Source organism: Tursiops truncatus, chromosome 9 (genome assembly GCF_011762595.2).
Source record: "Tursiops truncatus isolate mTurTru1 chromosome 9, mTurTru1.mat.Y, whole genome shotgun sequence".
Lineage (NCBI taxonomy): Eukaryota > Metazoa > Chordata > Mammalia > Artiodactyla > Delphinidae > Tursiops > Tursiops truncatus.
Window position 1 is genome coordinate 90,921,445 of NC_047042.1, and position 19,229 is coordinate 90,940,673.

The window sequence follows — 19,229 nt, forward strand, 5'->3', positions numbered from 1 at the left end:
GAGCTTCGGCTGCACCTCTAACTGACCATTCCAGTATTTTATCTAACCAGCAGCTTTGGGATTACACTGTGTGTGATATGACCCGTAGATCCCATGTTTATGGGCCCATTCCTCTATTTACTGTAAAGAATCTTCTGGTCAGATACTGTGTTATGTGGGATCCCATGTCTGTGGATCAGGCAATCTTTAAGCCTCCAGAGTGGTGCTACTGAGGTTCTGCAGGCAGGAAAGGCAACCCCATACCTGGAATCTGTCTATTCCTGACACAGTAAACCTCTGGCCCTTTCAGGAAAAAAGATGTCACAATGTCACAACTGGTCACCAAGTATCCTATTGGTCTCCTTAAGGAACAGTGCTTAGCCTTGGTCTTAATGGCTGGCACATTGGACATTTAGAGGCGGCAGTAGCTATATTTGTTTTGGTAAATGACAGTCCACGCTGTAGGTTTTTGTATTGCCTCCGTCTCTTTGGCCACCGTAGGCTCTTTGGTACCCATCACGTAGCTGGGGTGGGACAGCTGCTCTGACCAAGGCTGGCTACATTAACTGGCCAAATTACTTTGTCTAGTTGGTACATCTTTTGTAATGGATATTTACTAGTGGGCTTAAAACATTATACAAACAACTTCCCACTTTGCATCCACTCCTATAGTTCATCCATGTGCCTCAATTCCAGCTCTTCTTGTCTCTGATTTTACAATCTTTTTCTTTCAGGCCCTCTAGACACCAGCCAGGCCACACATCACTGTCCACGAGTCCACATTTGTTCTGACCTTGGGCCATTCTCCTTCCACACAACGCAGATGACCTAGTGCACATCTGAAAGCTCCTCCTTTGGGGAGATTTTCCTTCACCACCATTTTTCAAGGCCTCCCCTAAGTATGACTGTAATGTAGCTGCCTTCCATTTTCAGCTTGTACCCACATACTGAGGGACTCAGCCATACTCCCAGCTTGGTCTTTTTCTTCTTCCTTTACTGGTTACATGGGACCCGCCTCATATGGCCATAGGTATAAGCTGGTGGAGGGGTGCTGGTGCAAGTGTAATGAGTGACATGGAGATCTGGGCTACTTGTTCATACAGTTTCCTTGTACCCCCTAAATCCTGTATCCTGAGACAGTACTCCTTTGTCAGTAATTTCTGTGTACAATCTTATATTCCAACTTACTCGATAGAGTTCTCAGAATGCTCAGGTTGGAAATCAAAATACAGCACTCATTTTAGAGGATTGACAAGGAAAGGAGAAGAGAGGAATTACTTGGGTAGCTAGAGAGATTTTTTGTTTATTTGTTTGCTTATTTATTGCTGTTGTTTTACTGGAAGATCTGGGCATATTTGAAAGTTTCAAAGAAATATATCTGGGGAGAGTGCAAAGCTGCAGTTGCTAGGACACATTAGCGTGATATCAGGCTATGCGAATCAGTTGAACCACCAATCAGGGAGGGAAGCAAAACATACACAAGGCAGTGACGAGTTAGCTATGCTGAGTCATAGAAATTTAAAGTACATAAACATTGGAGGATTGAGTCAGATGGAATGTCCAAAGTCCATGGCAAACAGATGCTCTCCAGGAGATATGGGAGTCAGAGGGGGCATTAGTCAGCCAGACAGGGGAGGGCAGAGGTGAGGAGCAGGCAGACGGGATCTTCTGACATTGAACTTGGCAGCAACAAGGCTCCCTGGGAGGAAGAGAACTGGGACGGGATGAAGCTGGAGTATACAGGTGGAGGGGTTGACTTCAGAGTGAGAAGGGTCATTTCCCTCTTCGAGGATGAATTTATACTTTGCTTTGGTGGTGTTAAAATGAGGAACTTCAGGCTGCACACCTTTCGATAACACTCGTCTGAAGGCACAGGCCACAGGCATGCAGACAATGGCTCGATGTGGCAGCCAGCTAGGACCCAGCAAGTCTCACCTCCTGGTATTTATACCCCTGTATAGTCCCCTCCCACAATGCATATGACTGATCTCTGTAATCAGTGAGATATGACAGCAATGACAACGTGAGTTTCAAAGCTAGGTCATAAAAAACATTGTGACTTCCTTGTTCACTCTTTTATCACTCACCGTAGGGAAGCCAGTTGATACGTTGTGTGGACCCTCAAGAGGTCCTATGGAAAGGACCATATGACAGGTAACAAACGCCTCCTGTCCACAACTAGCACTACCTTGCCAGGCATGTGGATGAGCCCTTGGAATGGGATCCTTCAGCTCCAGCCAAGAGGTCCAAGGACTACATCCCCACAGCTGACAGCTCAACTTGAACCTCGGAGAGACTCTGAGCCAGAGCCACCAGCTAAGCTACTCAGCAGTATGGGAGCTACTCAGTAACCATGGGAGATAAGAATATTGATTGCTTTTAAGCTATTAAGCTTGGGGGTAAATTGTTATGCAGCAATGGATAATTAATACAACATCCCCAAATACACAAAGAAACCAAGGTCCAAAACACAAAGTAATGTGCACTGTGTAAGGAAACTGGGGAGGTAATCAGGTCCAGAGGAGGAATAAAAGAACAGATTAAGTGAAACAAGCAGTTGAGAGAGAGTGGGAATTACAACAGGTTATCAGGTTATGTGTGACTGGGAGAGACAACGGGGAACTCATGATTTCTGATACCACTTTATGGAAGGTCAAGACATGGCTGGGCATGGGCAGACAGAGAGAGGCCCACAGCAGGCTGCATCAGGGTGGCCTTTCATGGCTTGGGCTTCTTCCTTGAGTACTATTCCCCTTGGGATAGAATAGGACTGGGGCTGTGCCCTGAACCCTATGGCACTGGGTGGGATGCTGACAAGACCACCAGGCCCTAAGCATTTACTATGTGTTAAGTGCTTTAAATAATATGAAGACTTAAACAAATGTGGCATTCATACCATGGAACATTATTCAGCCATCAAAAGGAATGAACTGGGCTTCCCTGGTGGCGCAGTGGGTTGAGAGTCTGCCTGCCGATGCAGGGGACACGGGTTCGTGCTCCGGTCCAGGAAGATCCCACATGCCGCGGAGCAGCTGGGCCCGTGAGCCATGGCCGCTGAGCCTGCACGTCCGGAGCCTGTGCTCCACAGCAGGAGAGGCCACAACAGCGAGAAGCCCGCGTACCACAAAAAAAAAAAAAAAAAGGAATGAACTACTAGTATATCCTATAATGAACTACTAGTATATCCTATAATGTGAATGAGCCTGGAAAACATTACGCTAAGTGCATGAAGGTAAAGATAAAGGTCATACACTGTATGATTCCATTTACATGAAATGTCCAGAATAGGCAAGTCCACAGAGACAGAAAATAGACTGATGATTGTCAGGAAGGCCAGGAAAAGAGTGAATAGGAAGTGACTGCTAACGGGCACACGTTTCTTTTGGAGGTAACGAAACCGTTCTAAAATTAGATTAACGGTGACGCACATTCTCGTGAACATACAAAAACCCCATTAAATTGTACACTTTAAAGTAGTGAATTTTATGGCATGTAAATTATATCTCAATAAAAAATAATACGAAGACGGAAGCACATGTAATAGCATTGACCTTGTGCCCAGCACTGTTCTAAATGCTTTCTGTGTATAATTTGCTTAACTTTCACAACCAATGGACCTAGGAGGTAAGAACTATTATTATCATCTTCCATTTACAGGTGAGAAAACTGAAGCCCAGAGAGGTTAAGTGATTTGCCCAGGTCACACAGCTAAAGCAAGTACTAGAGCCAAGAACTGAACCCAGGCAGTCTATCTCCTGAAGCTACAGGCTTAACCATTATGTTATATCACCTTTCACTTATAAATGACCTCAGGTGAATCTTTTTTTTTTTTGGTACGTGGGCCTCTCACTGTTGTGGTCTCTCCCGTTGCGGAGCACAGGCTCCGGACGCGCAGGCCCAGCAGCCATGGCTCACGGGCCCAGCCGCTCCGCGGCATGTGGGATCTTCCAGGACCAGGACACGAACCCTCTTACCCTGCATTGGCAGGTGGACTCTCAACCACTGCGCCACCAGGGAAGCCCTCAGGTGAATCGTAAACAAATCAGTGAGGCGGGCTTTAGTACCTCTATTTACAGTACCTCTATTTCACCTCAGAGAATTAAGTAACCCGCTCACACCAGTAGGAGCAGGGGAGGCAGGATTCAAATTCAGGACTTGCTGACTTCAAAGCACACAACTCTATGTCACCTTCAGCTCTTGCTGGCAGCTGCCTTCAGCACTAGGGGATGAACTAAAACGGACCTTCCGAGGATCCGCACCTCAGCAGCGGGCTGACACAGGGAAGCTTCTTCTTTTAGGAATCATGGGATTGCAACACCTAGTACTTTTCCTGTGTACATGTTATGATGTCTATATTGCTTTCTCATCTTCCAATTATCTTTTCACCAAATAAACAATTACATTAGCAAATCAGAAGTTGAAAATGCGTTTGCTCAGTATCCTCACATAGACTTAGTTTTAACTAGGATAAATGCAAGTTAACTTTTATATTGAAATAAATATTGACTCCTATGTTTTTAATTCATTTCAGTTAAAAATTTGGCCATACAGAAAAATTTGCGAGTTCTCAAATAGGTACCTCTTTTTTATTTTTGGATTATGGAAATTTTCTATATAAAATAGAATGGTATAATAAGCACTCATGTACCCATCACCTAGCTTCAACAATTATCACCTATAGATTTCTTATTACATAGTTCTCCAATTTATCAGTAGTTCAGCTATGATTACATTATCCTTTAGTACTGGTTAAATCACTTTTTAAAAGGCAAAATGTTAACAGGTGTTAATAAGTGGTTATAAATTTATAGATAATTTACATTTTCTTTTTTTTTTTTTTTTTTTTTTTTTTTGCGGTATGCGGCTTCTCACTGTTGTGACCTCTCCATTGTGGGAGCACAGGCTCCGGACGCGCAGGCTCAGCAGCCATGACTCATGGGCCCAGCCGCTCCGCGGCATGTGGGATCTTCCCGGACCGGGGCACATTAGCGTGACATCAGGCTATGTGATATCAGTTGAACCACCAATCAGTTTTTCAGTAAATTTAACATAGGCATACAACCATCATCACAACCTGGGTCATTTTAACAATTCTTCAGAAACTGCTGTTCTATTGCAACTGCAATAAAGTTGCCAAATTCCAACTTTATCTCTTACCCGTGCAACCAGCTTTTGTGTGTCTATGTTATTACATGTTTCGTAACACATTAGATTCTTAGAGCTATAGCTGGGAACAATAGCTTCTTCTCAAGTACTCTCAATGCCATATTCTGCCCTTCATAATTACAGCTACAGTTCAAACAGCTTCTACAGGGATTTAGAGGTTTAAAGCAGTATCACAAACTACTGGAAATCAGAGATCCTTTTTTTTTTTTTTTTTTGTGGTACGCGGGCCTCTCACTGCTGTGGCCTCTCCCGTTGCGGAGCACAGTCTCCGGACGCGCAGGCTCAGTGGCCATGGCTCACGGGCCCAGCCACTCCGCAGGCATGTGGGATCTTCCCGGACCGGGGCACGAACCCGTGTCCCCTGCATCGGCAGGCGGGACTCCCAACCACTGCGCCACCAGGGAAGCCCCAGAGATCATTTTAATGGATTTAGCAAGATCGACAAAGTTGTATACAGCATAATAAGCAACAATGCCCTTAGACCTTGGTGAAAGGGGTCCCTGCCCTGGGCTCGGTGCCCTGACTGCACCCTGCACCAGGTGTGAAGAGGCAATGGAGCTGAGGGGTTCCTGCAGCCCTCCGCACCACACTACGGTGCCCAGGACTCGGAATTCCCTGCCCATACCACCCCAAGCCTGTTTCCATACCTGAGCCAGTCTCTTCCCAGCGTGTGTCCTCCCTTTAGGGCTATTGGGGGTGACTGCTCACTGGAGAGCGGGTGACTACCCTTGCACTTGGGGGCTGGGTGGCCACACACATGCAGAGCCTCTCATGGTGCAGGATGGAGAAGAGAAGAGATGGGCTGAAAAGAGAAGGGCGTGGGCTGAGTGAGCACCGGGGGTAGCTCTCTCCACACTGCCACCTCCCCCAACAGCATTCCAAGAAGTCTGAGAATTCTAAATTGGAACGTGACCCTCTTCGTGATGGTGTATTTGTCAAGGCAAGAGGATAAAACATTTTAACAGTCTGCTAGGCTGATTTTAAATTTTTCAGTATTTAGACATCCGGTGTGTGGACCTCTCTTTGTATGGTTTCATTTATACGAAATGTCCAAAACAGGCAAATCCACACGGAGAGAAGATGGGTTAGTGGTTCCCAGAGGGTGGGGGCCGGAGGGGAAACTATTCATGTGCCTGTGGTATGAGTCTTTATCCATGTTTGCATGTATACAAAAGTGTATACATCTGGCAATGAAGATATGCAGTCACCCATTTACTCTCCAAGTGATTGTGGGTGAGGGTGAGGGGCGGGGACAGGAGCTAGAGTGCAAGGAGGATGAGAAAGAATCTAAGAAGTCATACCTGCCTTCTATGAGCTTATGGTACACCTGAGTCTCTACAGGGCTAGTTATTCAGGGGGTATGTAATGTAATTCGACTACAACACAACTATCTATACACTTGGGAGAATTACTTCACTTCTCCAGATGTTAGTTCCTTAGTCTGTTAATTCTGAGGGTTGGACTAGATTGTCCTTTAAAAGGTCCCTTCCAGCTCTAGTACTCCATGATTCGGTGATTTTAGACTACCCTTGCATCTGTGTTAACTGGGTTCAGGAGTAAGACAGATAAATTAAGTCATCCACCCAGCACATATTATAGTTCCTTACTGTGGTGTGGTGTTGGCCACAAGCCAAAGCAACAAGGCCAGGGAAGAATGGTGGGATTGAGAAGTCGTAAAACATGTCATAAGCCAATTGTATAAGAGGCTAAAATCACTTGGCTTATTGCACTCAACACACTCAAATTAGTCACACCCAACAGTAAAGAAAATAAAGGGTTTAAGGAACCACTTTGAAGAGAGATAGGGGAAGGGAGGCATCCTCAACGCAAATGGCAGGCACGGGTTCTAGATGTAGGCAGCGGCAACCTGCATGGCGCTGGCTTTCTCAGCAATCACCTTCTACTTCCGGCAGCTTCTGACACGGGCAGTCTCCAGCGAGCGTAGTGCATGCGGTCCATCGAGACCCTTCTCCAGCAACTGCACTCAGACCCTGTCTTTGTGAGGTACAATCCCTAGGGTGCAAAAGTTACAACCCCAGCAGCAAGGAGCCTTACCTGTGGACAAAAAAGATGTTGCCTGCTATTTCAGTAAACAAAAAATGCTGTCTGCCATCAAGCCAACGGTCACTGCAGCTGCCCTGACAGTGCATCCTGAGGGGAATTCAGGGTGGAGAAAAAGAGGGTACTGGCCCTAGTTAGTTAAGATGCATATCAAAGGAATAATATCAATGAGCCCAGACACTTGCATCTTCCCATACATAGAAAAAGCATTAAACCCTTTACTTGAGATGTCTGTTTTTTGTAATTAGCACTAATCTTTTGAAGTCTGACTACATTTTTTTTTTCCCAGCAAAAAACTCCTATATATCCTGGCTCCTCACTCACCTCTTGGAACAGTTCTTCAGAGCCATCTGAGAAGCTAATTCCCGGACTATAGTCCTTAGTAAGGTTCCCCAAATAAAACATAACTGTCAACTTTAGGTTGTTCATTTTTTAAAGTCAACATACAGGGGTGGACCCCGAAAAATTAGGATCGCTAAGACAAAGAGCATTGCTCACCACCCATTTCCACAAGAGTTCAGTTGTAACCCACCGCAGTTGCTGACTGACAGTAGGACTCTTAGAGGAATTTAAGGTGAACACAGAATGAGGCATCTGTGCTTTGGACGCACACGAACAGGCAGGTCCCACAGATAGTTAGATGTATATCTCAGGAAGAATTTTAATGACCCTAGATTCTTGCATGTTCCCATACACAGAAAAGCTGAAAAGATTAACTGGAGACATCTGTTCTTTACGATTAGTAGTAATCTTACCAAGATATATGCTTGACTTCAGGTATGCCCTGGCCAAAAATCATGTATAAACTGGTTTCTCCCCTACCTCTACCAAGTAGTCGCCACAGTTTACTGAGTGGCTGTCTCCCAGGCTTTAGTCCTCAGAAAGATCCCGAATAAAACTTAAACGCACAACTCATGTTATGCATCTTTCTTTAAGTCTTTCCCCACACCTTTAAAAACAATTTACTGGACCCAGGTGGTCCAGCCGTTAGAACTCCAGGCTTTCACTGACGAGGGCCTGAGTTTGATCCCTGGTTGGGTAACTCAGATCCCACAAGCCCTGTGACACAGCCAACTCCCACCACCAAAAAAAAAAAAAAAAATCAATTTACTTATTTGACTTCACACTCCAGTTATCTTAATTTACATATTCCAAATCTTACATCAGATCTTTAGAAACAATCAAGATGGGTGCCACACTGGCCACTGTGACTCCATGTTGGGTTTTCCTATTTATAACAAATCAGAGGTTCTATTCTAAATTCTATGAGCAGGAATCACAATATAACGTCACATCACAAGGGTAGCTTTCTCTATGGAAATAAGAAACCGTATTCTGGTGAACTCCCGCCTCCAAACATCGGCTTCCTCGGTTCGGCAGAATTTTTTTCCTAAGCTTTCAGGCACTGCACAAGAGACGGCGATCACGTGCCAGTCAGCGCCCGGTGTTGCTCAGGAGCCCAACGCGATCCAAACCGGAAGTGGTCCTTGAAAATTACTTTCCCGGGAAACTTGTATTTGAAAAACAATGCCATTCTAATTCGCTTTTTCCTAAAGTAAACTCACGGAGATAGAGTCAAACTCTCGCTGTCAGCACAGAGAACAACGCTCTCCTCCGGAGAAACTTTCACTCCTGCAGCGGTGAAAGCCTAGGGGAACCAAGACGTGGAGGGCACCGGTTCTCCGGCGGGCGCTACTCCTGCACGGACCAGTCCCCCAGCGGGGTTGCTGTGGAGACCGAGCCAGCTTTGTGGATGCCGAGGCGCGCTGAGGCCCGGCCTTCTGTTTGTCTGCAGAGGGGATTCATAAGACTGACGCCAAGATGGTTAGTGGCTTTGAACAGTGAGGGAGAACTCTGAGTAGGTCCTGGGACTGGAGATTAGAGGTTCCAGACATACTTCTGGGTTAAGTCTAGGATTGTCAGCAGAGGATGGTGTCTGTGCCCTCCCCGTGTTCCCACGGGGGACAGGGATGCAGTTGTAAATACATCGTTGCTTTCTTCCCTCCTGCTTCTCCATTTCCCCACTCCTGAGCTGCGCGTGGGCTGGAAAGCGGACCGAGGGAAGGCTGAGATGACAGCAGCTGCGCGAAAGCATCTCTTACCTCACTCTAATTGGGGGAGATAAAGAACTAGGGAGTAGCAGTTTCGTTAGCTCAAACACAGGGTGATGGCCCTTTTAGTAAAATAACATGTTACAGAAAGAATTTGAATACGCTTACCTGGGGTTCGTTGTTACGGATTTGACTTATAAATCCTGGAGCCGTCACTCTCAGTTTAATATTGACCATCGGAATGGGATCATACAGCTGTCTTTGTTGTTTCTTTCACAGATGCTTTCAAGGGCCAAACCTGCTGTAGGCAGGGACCTACCGCATACTGACAAAAGAAAGAAGAAAGGTAGGAAGATTCCAAAACTAGAGGAGCTACTTTCACAAAGAGATTTCACTGGAGCTATTACCCTGTTGGAGGTAATGTCCAAAGAAGGTTGCTTCTTAGGAGGTGAAAAACCAGAATATAGAGGAATGCATGGGTGAATGCTGGTTGCTATGCTGTTGGAACAGGTGGGTGCCTTCTGGGACTTTCTGTAAATCTTGTCAGGCCCAGATTCCAGATTCCAAGTTAACTATAAACCTGATTAAAGGTGAACTAAAATGATAGACTTATTTCTCGAGGGACAGTTTTAATTATATCTAGTCCCACTGATGATGAATCCAGCCTAAAAATGTAGAGAGACATTTAATACAGTGTCAGTTCACATGTTGTTCATTCCACCCCCTGACCAATTTATGGTTTATTCCTATTATATGTTGTAACATTCTGATCAAATTTAAATAATTCTACCATGTTGCATGCTTACTGTCTAAAAATACTGTATCTTCAGAAGATATTTCAAATCTCTATGGCAGTAGTTCTCAACTTTTAATATGCATCAGAATTAGGGTACTTATTAAAATGTACATTCCTGGACTCCTGCCCTAGGGATTCTGATTCTTTACAGAATCAGCCTACAGTGGTTCTCAGGAACCCGTATTTTGGGCAAGTAGCCTAAGTGCTTCTGATGTAGATGTTCCAAAGATGCTGCACTTTGGGAAACGGCTTTCTGGGAAGCATATGTTATAAAAGAATGAAAGGGTACACCAAAGAATGAAGAGATGAAGAGTTTTGACAGCACAGCCTGGCTGTGTTGTTCCATAATCATTTCTCTAAAGCACTACAACAGCCTTATTACTCTATCAACAATAAGTGTTTTAATTAGCTTTATGTATCTTTCTCAGTCTTTCACGTATAGTCCTGTGTTTCTTGCCAGTGCTCTGGTATTGAGCACATTGCTTAACTCTTCTGGCATCAGCTTTCTCATCTTTAAAGTGGGGGAGTTGACTTGGAAGGACCATCTAGCTCTGTAAATCAGTGGACTGAGTGGTAGATGCATGTGTAATTTTTGTCAGTCTGTTTTCTCTTCTCTCTTTTCTTTGAGGCAGTGACCACACTTTCCTTACTGTGTAATCCCACGCTGCCTGTAAGTTGTCAGGGAGGTTCTGCGCTACGCTTTCATTCTTAGGTAGCCAAAGTGCCATGATGGATGGGAATGGGAACTGCCGTGGTTTAGGATGAGGAGGTGTCGTGAGCTCTCCTGTGGCTCCAGGGAATTCCTGGGGCAAATTCAGGGAGACCTCAAATAAGAATTTTTTCAGACTTAAGGCACTGTACTCAAATTCACAGTATTTGGTGAGAGGAGAATTTCTAATATTATGGAGTTAGCTACAGGAGTAAGTTCTTATTCAGACAAGAAAGTATCAACAGATGTCTTCATCTTGTAATGGTCGAGGCACCTGAGGTTTTGTAACAATGATCTGTTTTTCTTTAATTTTTAATTTATTTTTAAATTAATTTTTATTGGAGTATAGTTGCTTTACAGTGTTGTGTTAGTTTCTGCTGTACAGCAAAGTGAATCAGTTATATGTATACATATATCCACTCTTTTAGATTTCCTTCCTATTTAGGTCACCACAGTTAATGATGATCTGTTTAATTTTTACTTTTTTTACCCATGTTTTTGACTTACCACCATATAGAGTGAAAAAAAAAAATCTCACCTTGCCATGGTCATTCAGACTCCTCCTTCAAGGTCTCACTCCTTTCCTCCAAAACAGGGCTTTTCTTTCATTGGCTGATGAATTCATGAATATTTTTTCATAATGGACATAAATGATTAGGTGGTCTTCTAAACATCTTTAATTCTTGCAGGCCCTGGTAAGCCTGTTGAAGGGTAATAGAATGATTTAATGGCTTGTCCTCAGTGAAAGGTTATAACCTATGAATAAATGTACGTGTGTGCTCACGGGGCAGGTTTGAAGCATGAAGATGAATGCGGGGTAGAGCATGGAGGGGTGAAAACATGGGCTTTGGAGTCCATGGGCTACGGTGGTCCCTGCCACCACACCTACTGGCTGTATGTGGCCTTGAGTCCATCACTTAATTTCACTAACTTTCAGTTATTTGGCATTAAATATTTCACATAATTCTTATGTTCCTTATATATCACCCAGAATTGTTATGAGGATAACTCTTAAATACTTTCTGGAGTAGGGTGTCAGTAAACACAGAAAAACAATTGTGAAATATTTGAGATAAAGGTAATTGTGCTGAGTTCTGTAGGTATCAGTTTAATTAAACTGAGATTACCTTGCTTCTACAATTTGTGATTTCCTATTGTTCATTAATAACTTAACATAGCAGTGTTTAACAGAGAGTGTACTATTCAAAGTATTCATGATTTTTTTTTTCATGAAATTTTAACGTGAAGTTCAAACGTCATGTTGGGGAACAAGAAGAGGACACTAATTTGTGGATTGGATACTGTGCTTTTCATCTGGGTGACTACAAGAGAGCTTTAGAGGTTAGTTTAAAGAAACTTTTCTTTTTATAACAGAAGGGTTTTGAAAAGTTATTAAGCTTTGTATTATAATAATACACGCTAATGGTAAAATTCAAACAATATAGAACGAAACAAAGGAAAAAGGAAAAAAAGTCACCCTGTATGCTTTCCTCAATCCTATTTCTTTGTTAACAGAAGTAACCATTGGCTCTTTTTTGATGTGTTGCCTCAGAAATCTTCTGTATATGTTCAAGCATATTTATCTATGTCTGTTTACTTTTTCCTTTTAAATATATACTAATGAGATTGTTCAATATATTAATATTAGTCTTTCTTAAGGAAGTCTTCAGGAGAAGAAAAATAAGCCCTTTTGATAAAAAATTTCACGATTCTTTTCTCAAAAAGAAGTTCATTGTTGTTTTGTGTGGTTAATTTTAGACATAGGAAAGATTATATTATCTTTATATTTTTTAAGTATAGCTTTGAAAGTTTTTTTTCTTGGTCATTGTAAACCCTGCAATGTAATTAACAATCTATGGAATTATGGATCTAGATAAAATTGTAGATGCCTTATGTCAAATAATTTTTAATTCATAAATGAAATTGTTTGGAACTTTCCCACATATTCTTACTATCAAAGTGTAATCTAAGGATATTAAAATAACCTGCACTACTAAAATGAAAAGTATCCAAGATCAGGTAATGAGGAAGTGATATGAACAAAAGCAACAAAATCAGTGAAGGAAAAGTGAAGATGTGAAAAGGGCAGAATAGGAGCTGGTAGTATATGTGAAAGATAAAGGAGAAAAGAGAGTAGCCCAAACAGAGTAAGAAAGAAAAAGGGCATCTGGGGAAGACTGATTAATAGTAAAAGAGTTTATGGAGGGACTTCCCTGGTGGCACAGTTGTTAAGAGTCTGCCTGCCAACGCAGGGGACATGGGTTCGATCCCTGGTCCGGGAAGATCCCACATGCTGCGGAGCAGCTAGGCCCGTGTGCCACAACTACTGATCCTGCGCTCTAGAGCCCGTGTGCCATAACTACTGAAGCCCGTGCACCTAGAACCCGTGCTCCGCAACAAGAGAAGCCACCACAATGAGAAGCCTGCACACTGCAACGAAGAGTAGCCCCCGGTCACCGCAACTAAAGAAAGCCCGCGTGCAGCAACGAAGACCCAATGGAGCCAAAAATAAAATAAATTTTATTTTTATTTTAAAAATAAAATGAATCTCAGAAACTGTCCTTAAAAGGAAAAAAAACAGAAGAACACACCAAATTTTAAAAGTGGAAAGCCAAATAAACAAAGCCAGAGAACAATTAGAATGAAATGAAATTTGTGGGGTATTAAGGTTATCAGATTTTAAGTTAACTGAACCTATGCATTTTTAATAAGGCATCTTTTTTATGTCTTTTTAAGTTAGCAAAAAAATTGTTTTAGTTGCTTTTCATTTCTGCAGTTTGTTAGCCCATGTCAATATTAAAAGGGGAAAAAGAAAACAAGTGTAAGGTTATGTGGACAACAGCCCTGCATGGGTAGGATTGAGCCTTAGCTTCAGAATTTTTTTTTTTTTTTTTTTTGTGGTACGCGGGCCTCTCACTGTCGCAGCCTCTCCCGTTGCGGAGCACAGGCTCTGGACGCGCAGGCTCAGCGGCCATGGCCCACGGGCCCAGCCGCTCCGCGGCATGTGGGATCTTCCCGGACCAGGGCACAAACCCGTGTCCCCTGCATCGGCAGGTGGACTCTCAACCACTGCGCCACCAGGGAAGCCCAGCTTCAGTATTTAATATTACAGGTATAGAATAGGTAAGGAGCATATAGAAGTCCCTAAATGTGAAGTTGCCCAGTCACAGTAAGAACTCCTATTCCATTATACATAAAGGAATGGCCCATTGATTACCCTACTGCTGAAAGGGATCACTGCTTAATGTATGTTTCAGGAATATGAAAATGCAACGAAAGAGGAAAATTGCAATCCTGAAGTCTGGGTGAACCTAGCCTGTACCTACTTTTTTCTTGGAATGTATAAACAAGCCGAAGCAGCTGGATTTAAAGGTAAATGGGCCCTTTTAATATCTGGTATTCTCACTAATAGTAAGAGTCATTTTGAAGATTTTAAAACTTATTTAATTCCTTTTTCTATTGAGGAAAATCAAGTGACATTAGAAAGCTAAAAAAAAAAAAAAAGCTTTACTCTTGAAAGACTATTGGATCTTAGCAACTTTATGTTTAAAAAGAGAGTTAATCTGTGTGCTACTTACCCTCCCCAGTTCACCTCCTCAGAAGCTAAAGCCAAAAAGCAGAAGGATGAGAGAAGAAAAAGGGCAAGGTGCCTTTCTTAGGCTCCACTGTGGTAGGAAGTTCATGCTGTTGGTAGGAGTTGGGTATAGTTGTTCAAGCTGTTACGAATGTGCATTTTATAGCTTCTTTTCCTGCTTCTGAATGAGAAGCCAAGTAATTTCAACTTGAAGAATCCAGATTTCTTCCCTTTTGCTTTACTTACCAGGACAGTCAACTTAGGAGAGCTGGACTCAAATTTGCAAATAGAGTAGGGCAAAAGGGAACTATGGGAGGAAAGATTAAGAATAATTAGAGTATGAATCAAATTAAATTCAAAGAAAAGTAGAGAAAGTGGGCAAAAGAATGTTTGTTAGGAAATATGTTAGGGAAGAATGTATTTCAGGGTAGAAATCTTAGAGAATTAACTGATATATACATATTTAGATAGAATTCTAGTTCAGAGTCATGGAATTCTAATTTTCCTAATTTAGTTATAAAGGTCTTTGAGTTATTTATCTCACGTTTCTAGACTTTATCTATGCCTAGAACAGTTAGACACATGTAAGGTGATCAAGGTAGCTATCTCTCTTTCTATATATGTCTTTCTTTTTTATACATTGAAGTATGACTTTTTGTTGTAAAGAGATATAAGATTGAGTGTCTAGAATTAGGAAAATTCTCCAAGAGCACATCTGGAACTTAAGAGGTGTTCACCTTTTTGCTTGGCTCCCTGTTTTAGATGGTAGATTATCATGCCAGAAGATCTATGAAATGGAGACGGGGCTAGTATTTAGGAAAATATGGCACTGTAATTATGAAAAGGGGATTTCAGAAGGAATCGACAAAGAACACTGGAAGACCAGCTGAATGAGAGTGGATTCCTACATGTACTGAGATGACCGTAACCATTTGCTTCCGGTGTTTGCTTCAGTGTGTGAACTACACAGGGTGGGCTGCTGCTGGAACTGGGAGGAGTGCCGTGCTGTGCTTCAGCACCATAGAGTGAGGAGGAAGAAGTGTGGGCAAGAGCGGAACCTTAGAGCATTTTCCTTCTGGTTCTTGGTGATGTCGCTGCTACTGCAGTAGGACTAGACTAAAATAATACATTAATATATTATAGCAGAGACGTAGCAGGATCCAGTAGGTAAGGATTTGGGAAGATTTATCTGTCTCGTGTCATTCCTGCAAGGGACTAAGTGCCATAGACAATTGAGTTCTTTAATAAGCACCTTGGATTTTTTTCACAGCTCCAAAAAGCCGACTTCAAAACCGCCTCCTCTTCCACTTGGCTCACAAGGTACTTCCGTTCCTATTTCACACTTTTTGTTTTAATGTGGTAAGATTAAAAAAAATTTTTTATGTATATCTTTTTTTAATTGACGTGTAATTGACTTCACACTTTTTGTTTTTAAAATATATTTCTCTTTCTTCTTGTTACCAACAAGGGTGAAAGAAAATTAAGTAGAAAGTCTCGTTAATGGTATTTCTAGAACAAGTAGAATACAGGTGTTAATTTTATAGGACTTTCTCCCCCATTAATGTTTTTTTACTCTGTTTATTTATTCAGAAATGTTAGGTTTTAGTTCTTCTTAAGCAGTAGTCATTTAAGATTAGTTTGTTTCCACCATCTTATTGTCTCTTAGGAAACAGAATCAAAGACACCTTGTCCTGACTCCTGAAAGTAAATACATACCTTTCAGAATTGCCTTATAGCAATAATTTTGATCATGTCATAAAATAATTTTTAAAATCATTTTTCATATTATAAAATTACACATTCTATTAAGCAAAATATAAATATGCAATAAAAGGATATAACATCTACCATATTTAAAGCTAACTGAATTTCAACGTTTTGGCATATCTCCTTTTGGGGTAATTATTTTTTATATGCATATTTGTATTTTTGTTCATTTGTTTTGCAGAATGGGATTCATGTTAAATATATATTTTTGTATTCTGCTTTTTTTTTAACTTATCTTTGTAGTACGAGTGTACCCCTGAGTCACTAGTCTTAAAAACCAGACTTTTTAAAATAACAATCCATCATATGCATGTGCCACAATTCATTCAACACTTCTAGTTATTTAACTTCCAGATTGCTTTTAATTTTAATGATAAAAATGTGATTCTAACATCCTAAAATGGACTTACTGAGTTACTGAGTATGAACAATAAAAATTTAAAGCTTTTAATTGATAGTACTAAATTATTTTACAGGAAGTTTATCTAATTGTGCAAAGGTAGTATTTGAAAATAATTATTTTTGGTGCATTTAAAAATTTGGGGAATTCCTTGTTGGTCCAGTGGTTGGGACTCTGCTCTTTCACTGCCAAGGGCACGGGTTCAGTCCCTGGCCAGGGAGCTAGATCCTGCAAGCCAGGCAGTGCGGGGGGAAACAAAAAAACCTTCATGCTATAATTATCTGTCTCTCTGTTTAGTTCTTTCGATTTTTGCTTTACATGTTTTGCAGACTATCATTAAGTGTTACAGATTTAGAATTGTTATGTCCATCTAGTGGACTGAAACATTTATCATTATGAAATGTCTCTCTTTATCTCCAAAAATCTCTCTTCATGTAAAGACTACTTTGTCGTACTTGTGTAGCTCCACCAGCTCCCTTTTGGTTAGTGTTTGCTTATTGTATCTTTTCCCATCCTTTCACTCTCTATCTTTCTGTGTCCTTCTATTTTAAATGTCTCTCTTATAAACAGCATGTAAAAAAGATAGAGACAGAGAGAAAAAAGAAAGGGAGAAGATATAAAGAAAGAAATAGAAAAGAAAAGAAGGTAAGAAGAAGAGTGTCAAGTAATTAATATGAGCTGTAACTTAAAGGCTTTCCATTGTTAAGGCTCTGCCTCCAGAGACTATTTAAAAAAAATTTTTTTTTAATATTTATTTATTTATTTTGGCTGCGTTGGATCTTTGTTGCTGCACGTGGACTTTCTCTAGTTGCGGCGAGCAGTCGCTACTCTTCGTTGCAGCGCACGGGCTTCTCATTGCGGTGGCTTCTCTTGTTGCGGAGCACAGGCTCTAGGTGCATGGGCTTCAGTAGTTGTGGCATGCGGGCTCAGTAGTTGTGGCGCGCGGGCTTCAGTAGTTGTGGCTCACGGGCTCTAGAGCGCAGGCTCAGTTGTTGTGGCACACAGGCTTAGTTGCTCCGCGGCATGTGGGATCTACCTGGACCAGGGCTCGAACCCGTGTCCCCTGCATTGGCAGGCAGATTCTTAACCACTGTACTGCCAGGGAAGTCCCCAGAGACTATTTTTATTCTTTCTCTGAAGGAGAGGTAAAGACCACCAGGAGCTGAAGGGAAATAGAACAGAGACAAATGGCTGAAGGAGAAGGGGAAGTTAAAATATCCATTACGTAGGTGTTGATTTCTGTAACCGTACTCTAATGTGAATCTTTACACGTCTTTTGCTGTCTTACAATTTTAGTTTAATGATGAGAAGAAATTGATGAACTTTCATCAGAATCTTCAGGATATCACAGAAGATCAACTCAGTTTGGCCTCAATCCACTATATGCGATCTCACTACCAAGAAGCTATTGATATTTATAAGCGAATACTGCTAGATAACAGGTCTGTGTCCATTTATGCCTCCTTGAAATCTCATTTTGTTACTTTCTTCTGTACCTAGTTTGGCTGAGGACCTAGTGTCCTTTGGATCTAATATCACCATGTGTTCAAATCTATTTAGCTAATAATCTGGTGAGATTAAGAACTCCTTATTGTCTAGATCAGGGTTTCTCCACCTTTATTTCATTATTGACCTACCAAGGAGGCTTTTTAGATTTTTCTCCCGTTAATTGCCCTCCCATGAAGTTTCAGTACCATAGATATATTGTATATCTGTTTATGTACTGCATGTATATCTATGCTTTATATATAAAATGAGTATGATTTTCCACCTCTCCATAAGAACCAATTTTTGCCCCTTTGTGGGTGATATCACACCTGTTGGAAATGCATGGTCTAGGTGTATCAATTTCAGTGTTTTGGTTACACTGTAGGTAACTTGCTGACAAAATTGGAAACAAATCATTCTGAAGAATTAATGTTCCAACTCTATCACTGACCACTTGGCTTCTCTCCTGCATCCCCAAAATATCTCATACACTTCCCTTCTCCCTTCCTTTGCTTTACTGTCACAATCTCCCACCCATTCCCATTCTCAGTCGTCAAATCTACTTGCCTTGCCTGCTTATTTGAGTTTATACTCGATTACTGATTATGTAAGTTTTTTTAAACATGAATAGGTAGTAGTTGAACTTTTCCCTTTCTCCTCTAGTTGTCATCTTTTACTCTGCTTATGTCAAAACACTTAAATATTATAATACAAAAAGAAAGATGCTACACTGATTATATTCTTCTTTTTTCTTTAAAAGAAGAAATGTCCTCTTTGCCTTGCTGTCCATTTGAGCCATTAAAAAGGTCTGTAGCTTGACAACATTTCTATGAAGTAGACTTAAATTGTTAATCCTTAATTCTTTCATCTAATAGGGAGTACCTTGCCCTCAATGTTTATGTGGCCCTGTGTTACTACAAGCTGGATTACTATGATGTGTCTCAAGAAGTTCTGGCTGTTTATCTTCAGCAAATTCCTGATAGTACCATCGCACTCAATCTTAAGGCCTGTAATCATTTTCGCCTTTACAATGGCAAAGCTGCTGAGGTAGTGATGAAATTTGTTCTTTTTTTTTTTTTTTTTAATTTCTATTTTGGCTGTATTGGGTCTTCGTTGCTGTGCGCGGGCTCTCTCTAGTTGCAGCAAGTGGGGGCTACTCTTCGTTGCGGTGCGCAGGCTTCTCATGGCGGTGGCTTCTCTTGTGGAACACGGGCTCTAGGTGCGCAGGCTTCAATAGT

At 41.6% G+C, this 19,229-nt stretch overlaps 1 protein-coding gene and 1 long non-coding RNA gene across 4 annotated transcripts in view; one reads left to right on the forward strand and one right to left on the reverse strand.

Moving 5' to 3' along the window:
* Positions 1–6,906: 6,906 nt before the first annotated feature.
* Positions 6,907–8,811, reverse strand: LOC109549254 (uncharacterized). Its single transcript, XR_002175485.3, has 2 exons — positions 8,369–8,811; positions 6,907–7,200 (listed from the first exon to the last, which is right to left on the reverse strand). It is a non-coding gene; the product is annotated as an uncharacterized lncRNA (long non-coding RNA).
* Positions 8,812–8,899: 88 nt separating this feature from the next.
* The window catches only part of IFT56 (intraflagellar transport 56), a 36,434-nt gene continuing 26,104 nt past the window's right edge, over positions 8,900–19,229 (forward strand). Inside the window, exons 1-7 of one of the 3 annotated variants that reach the window (XM_073809975.1) lie at positions 8,900–9,030; positions 9,537–9,674; positions 12,011–12,103; positions 14,020–14,134; positions 15,607–15,656; positions 17,800–17,945; positions 18,867–19,038. In XM_073809975.1, the coding sequence (XP_073666076.1) occupies positions 9,028–9,030; positions 9,537–9,674; positions 12,011–12,103; positions 14,020–14,134; positions 15,607–15,656; positions 17,800–17,945; positions 18,867–19,038 (717 nt within the window). In that variant the 5' untranslated portion in view covers positions 8,900–9,027. The remainder of the gene's footprint in view (positions 9,031–9,536; positions 9,675–12,010; positions 12,104–14,019; positions 14,135–15,606; positions 15,657–17,799; positions 17,946–18,866; positions 19,039–19,229) is intronic. The other 2 variants (XM_019948177.3, XM_073809976.1) reach the window with 2 other exon arrangements.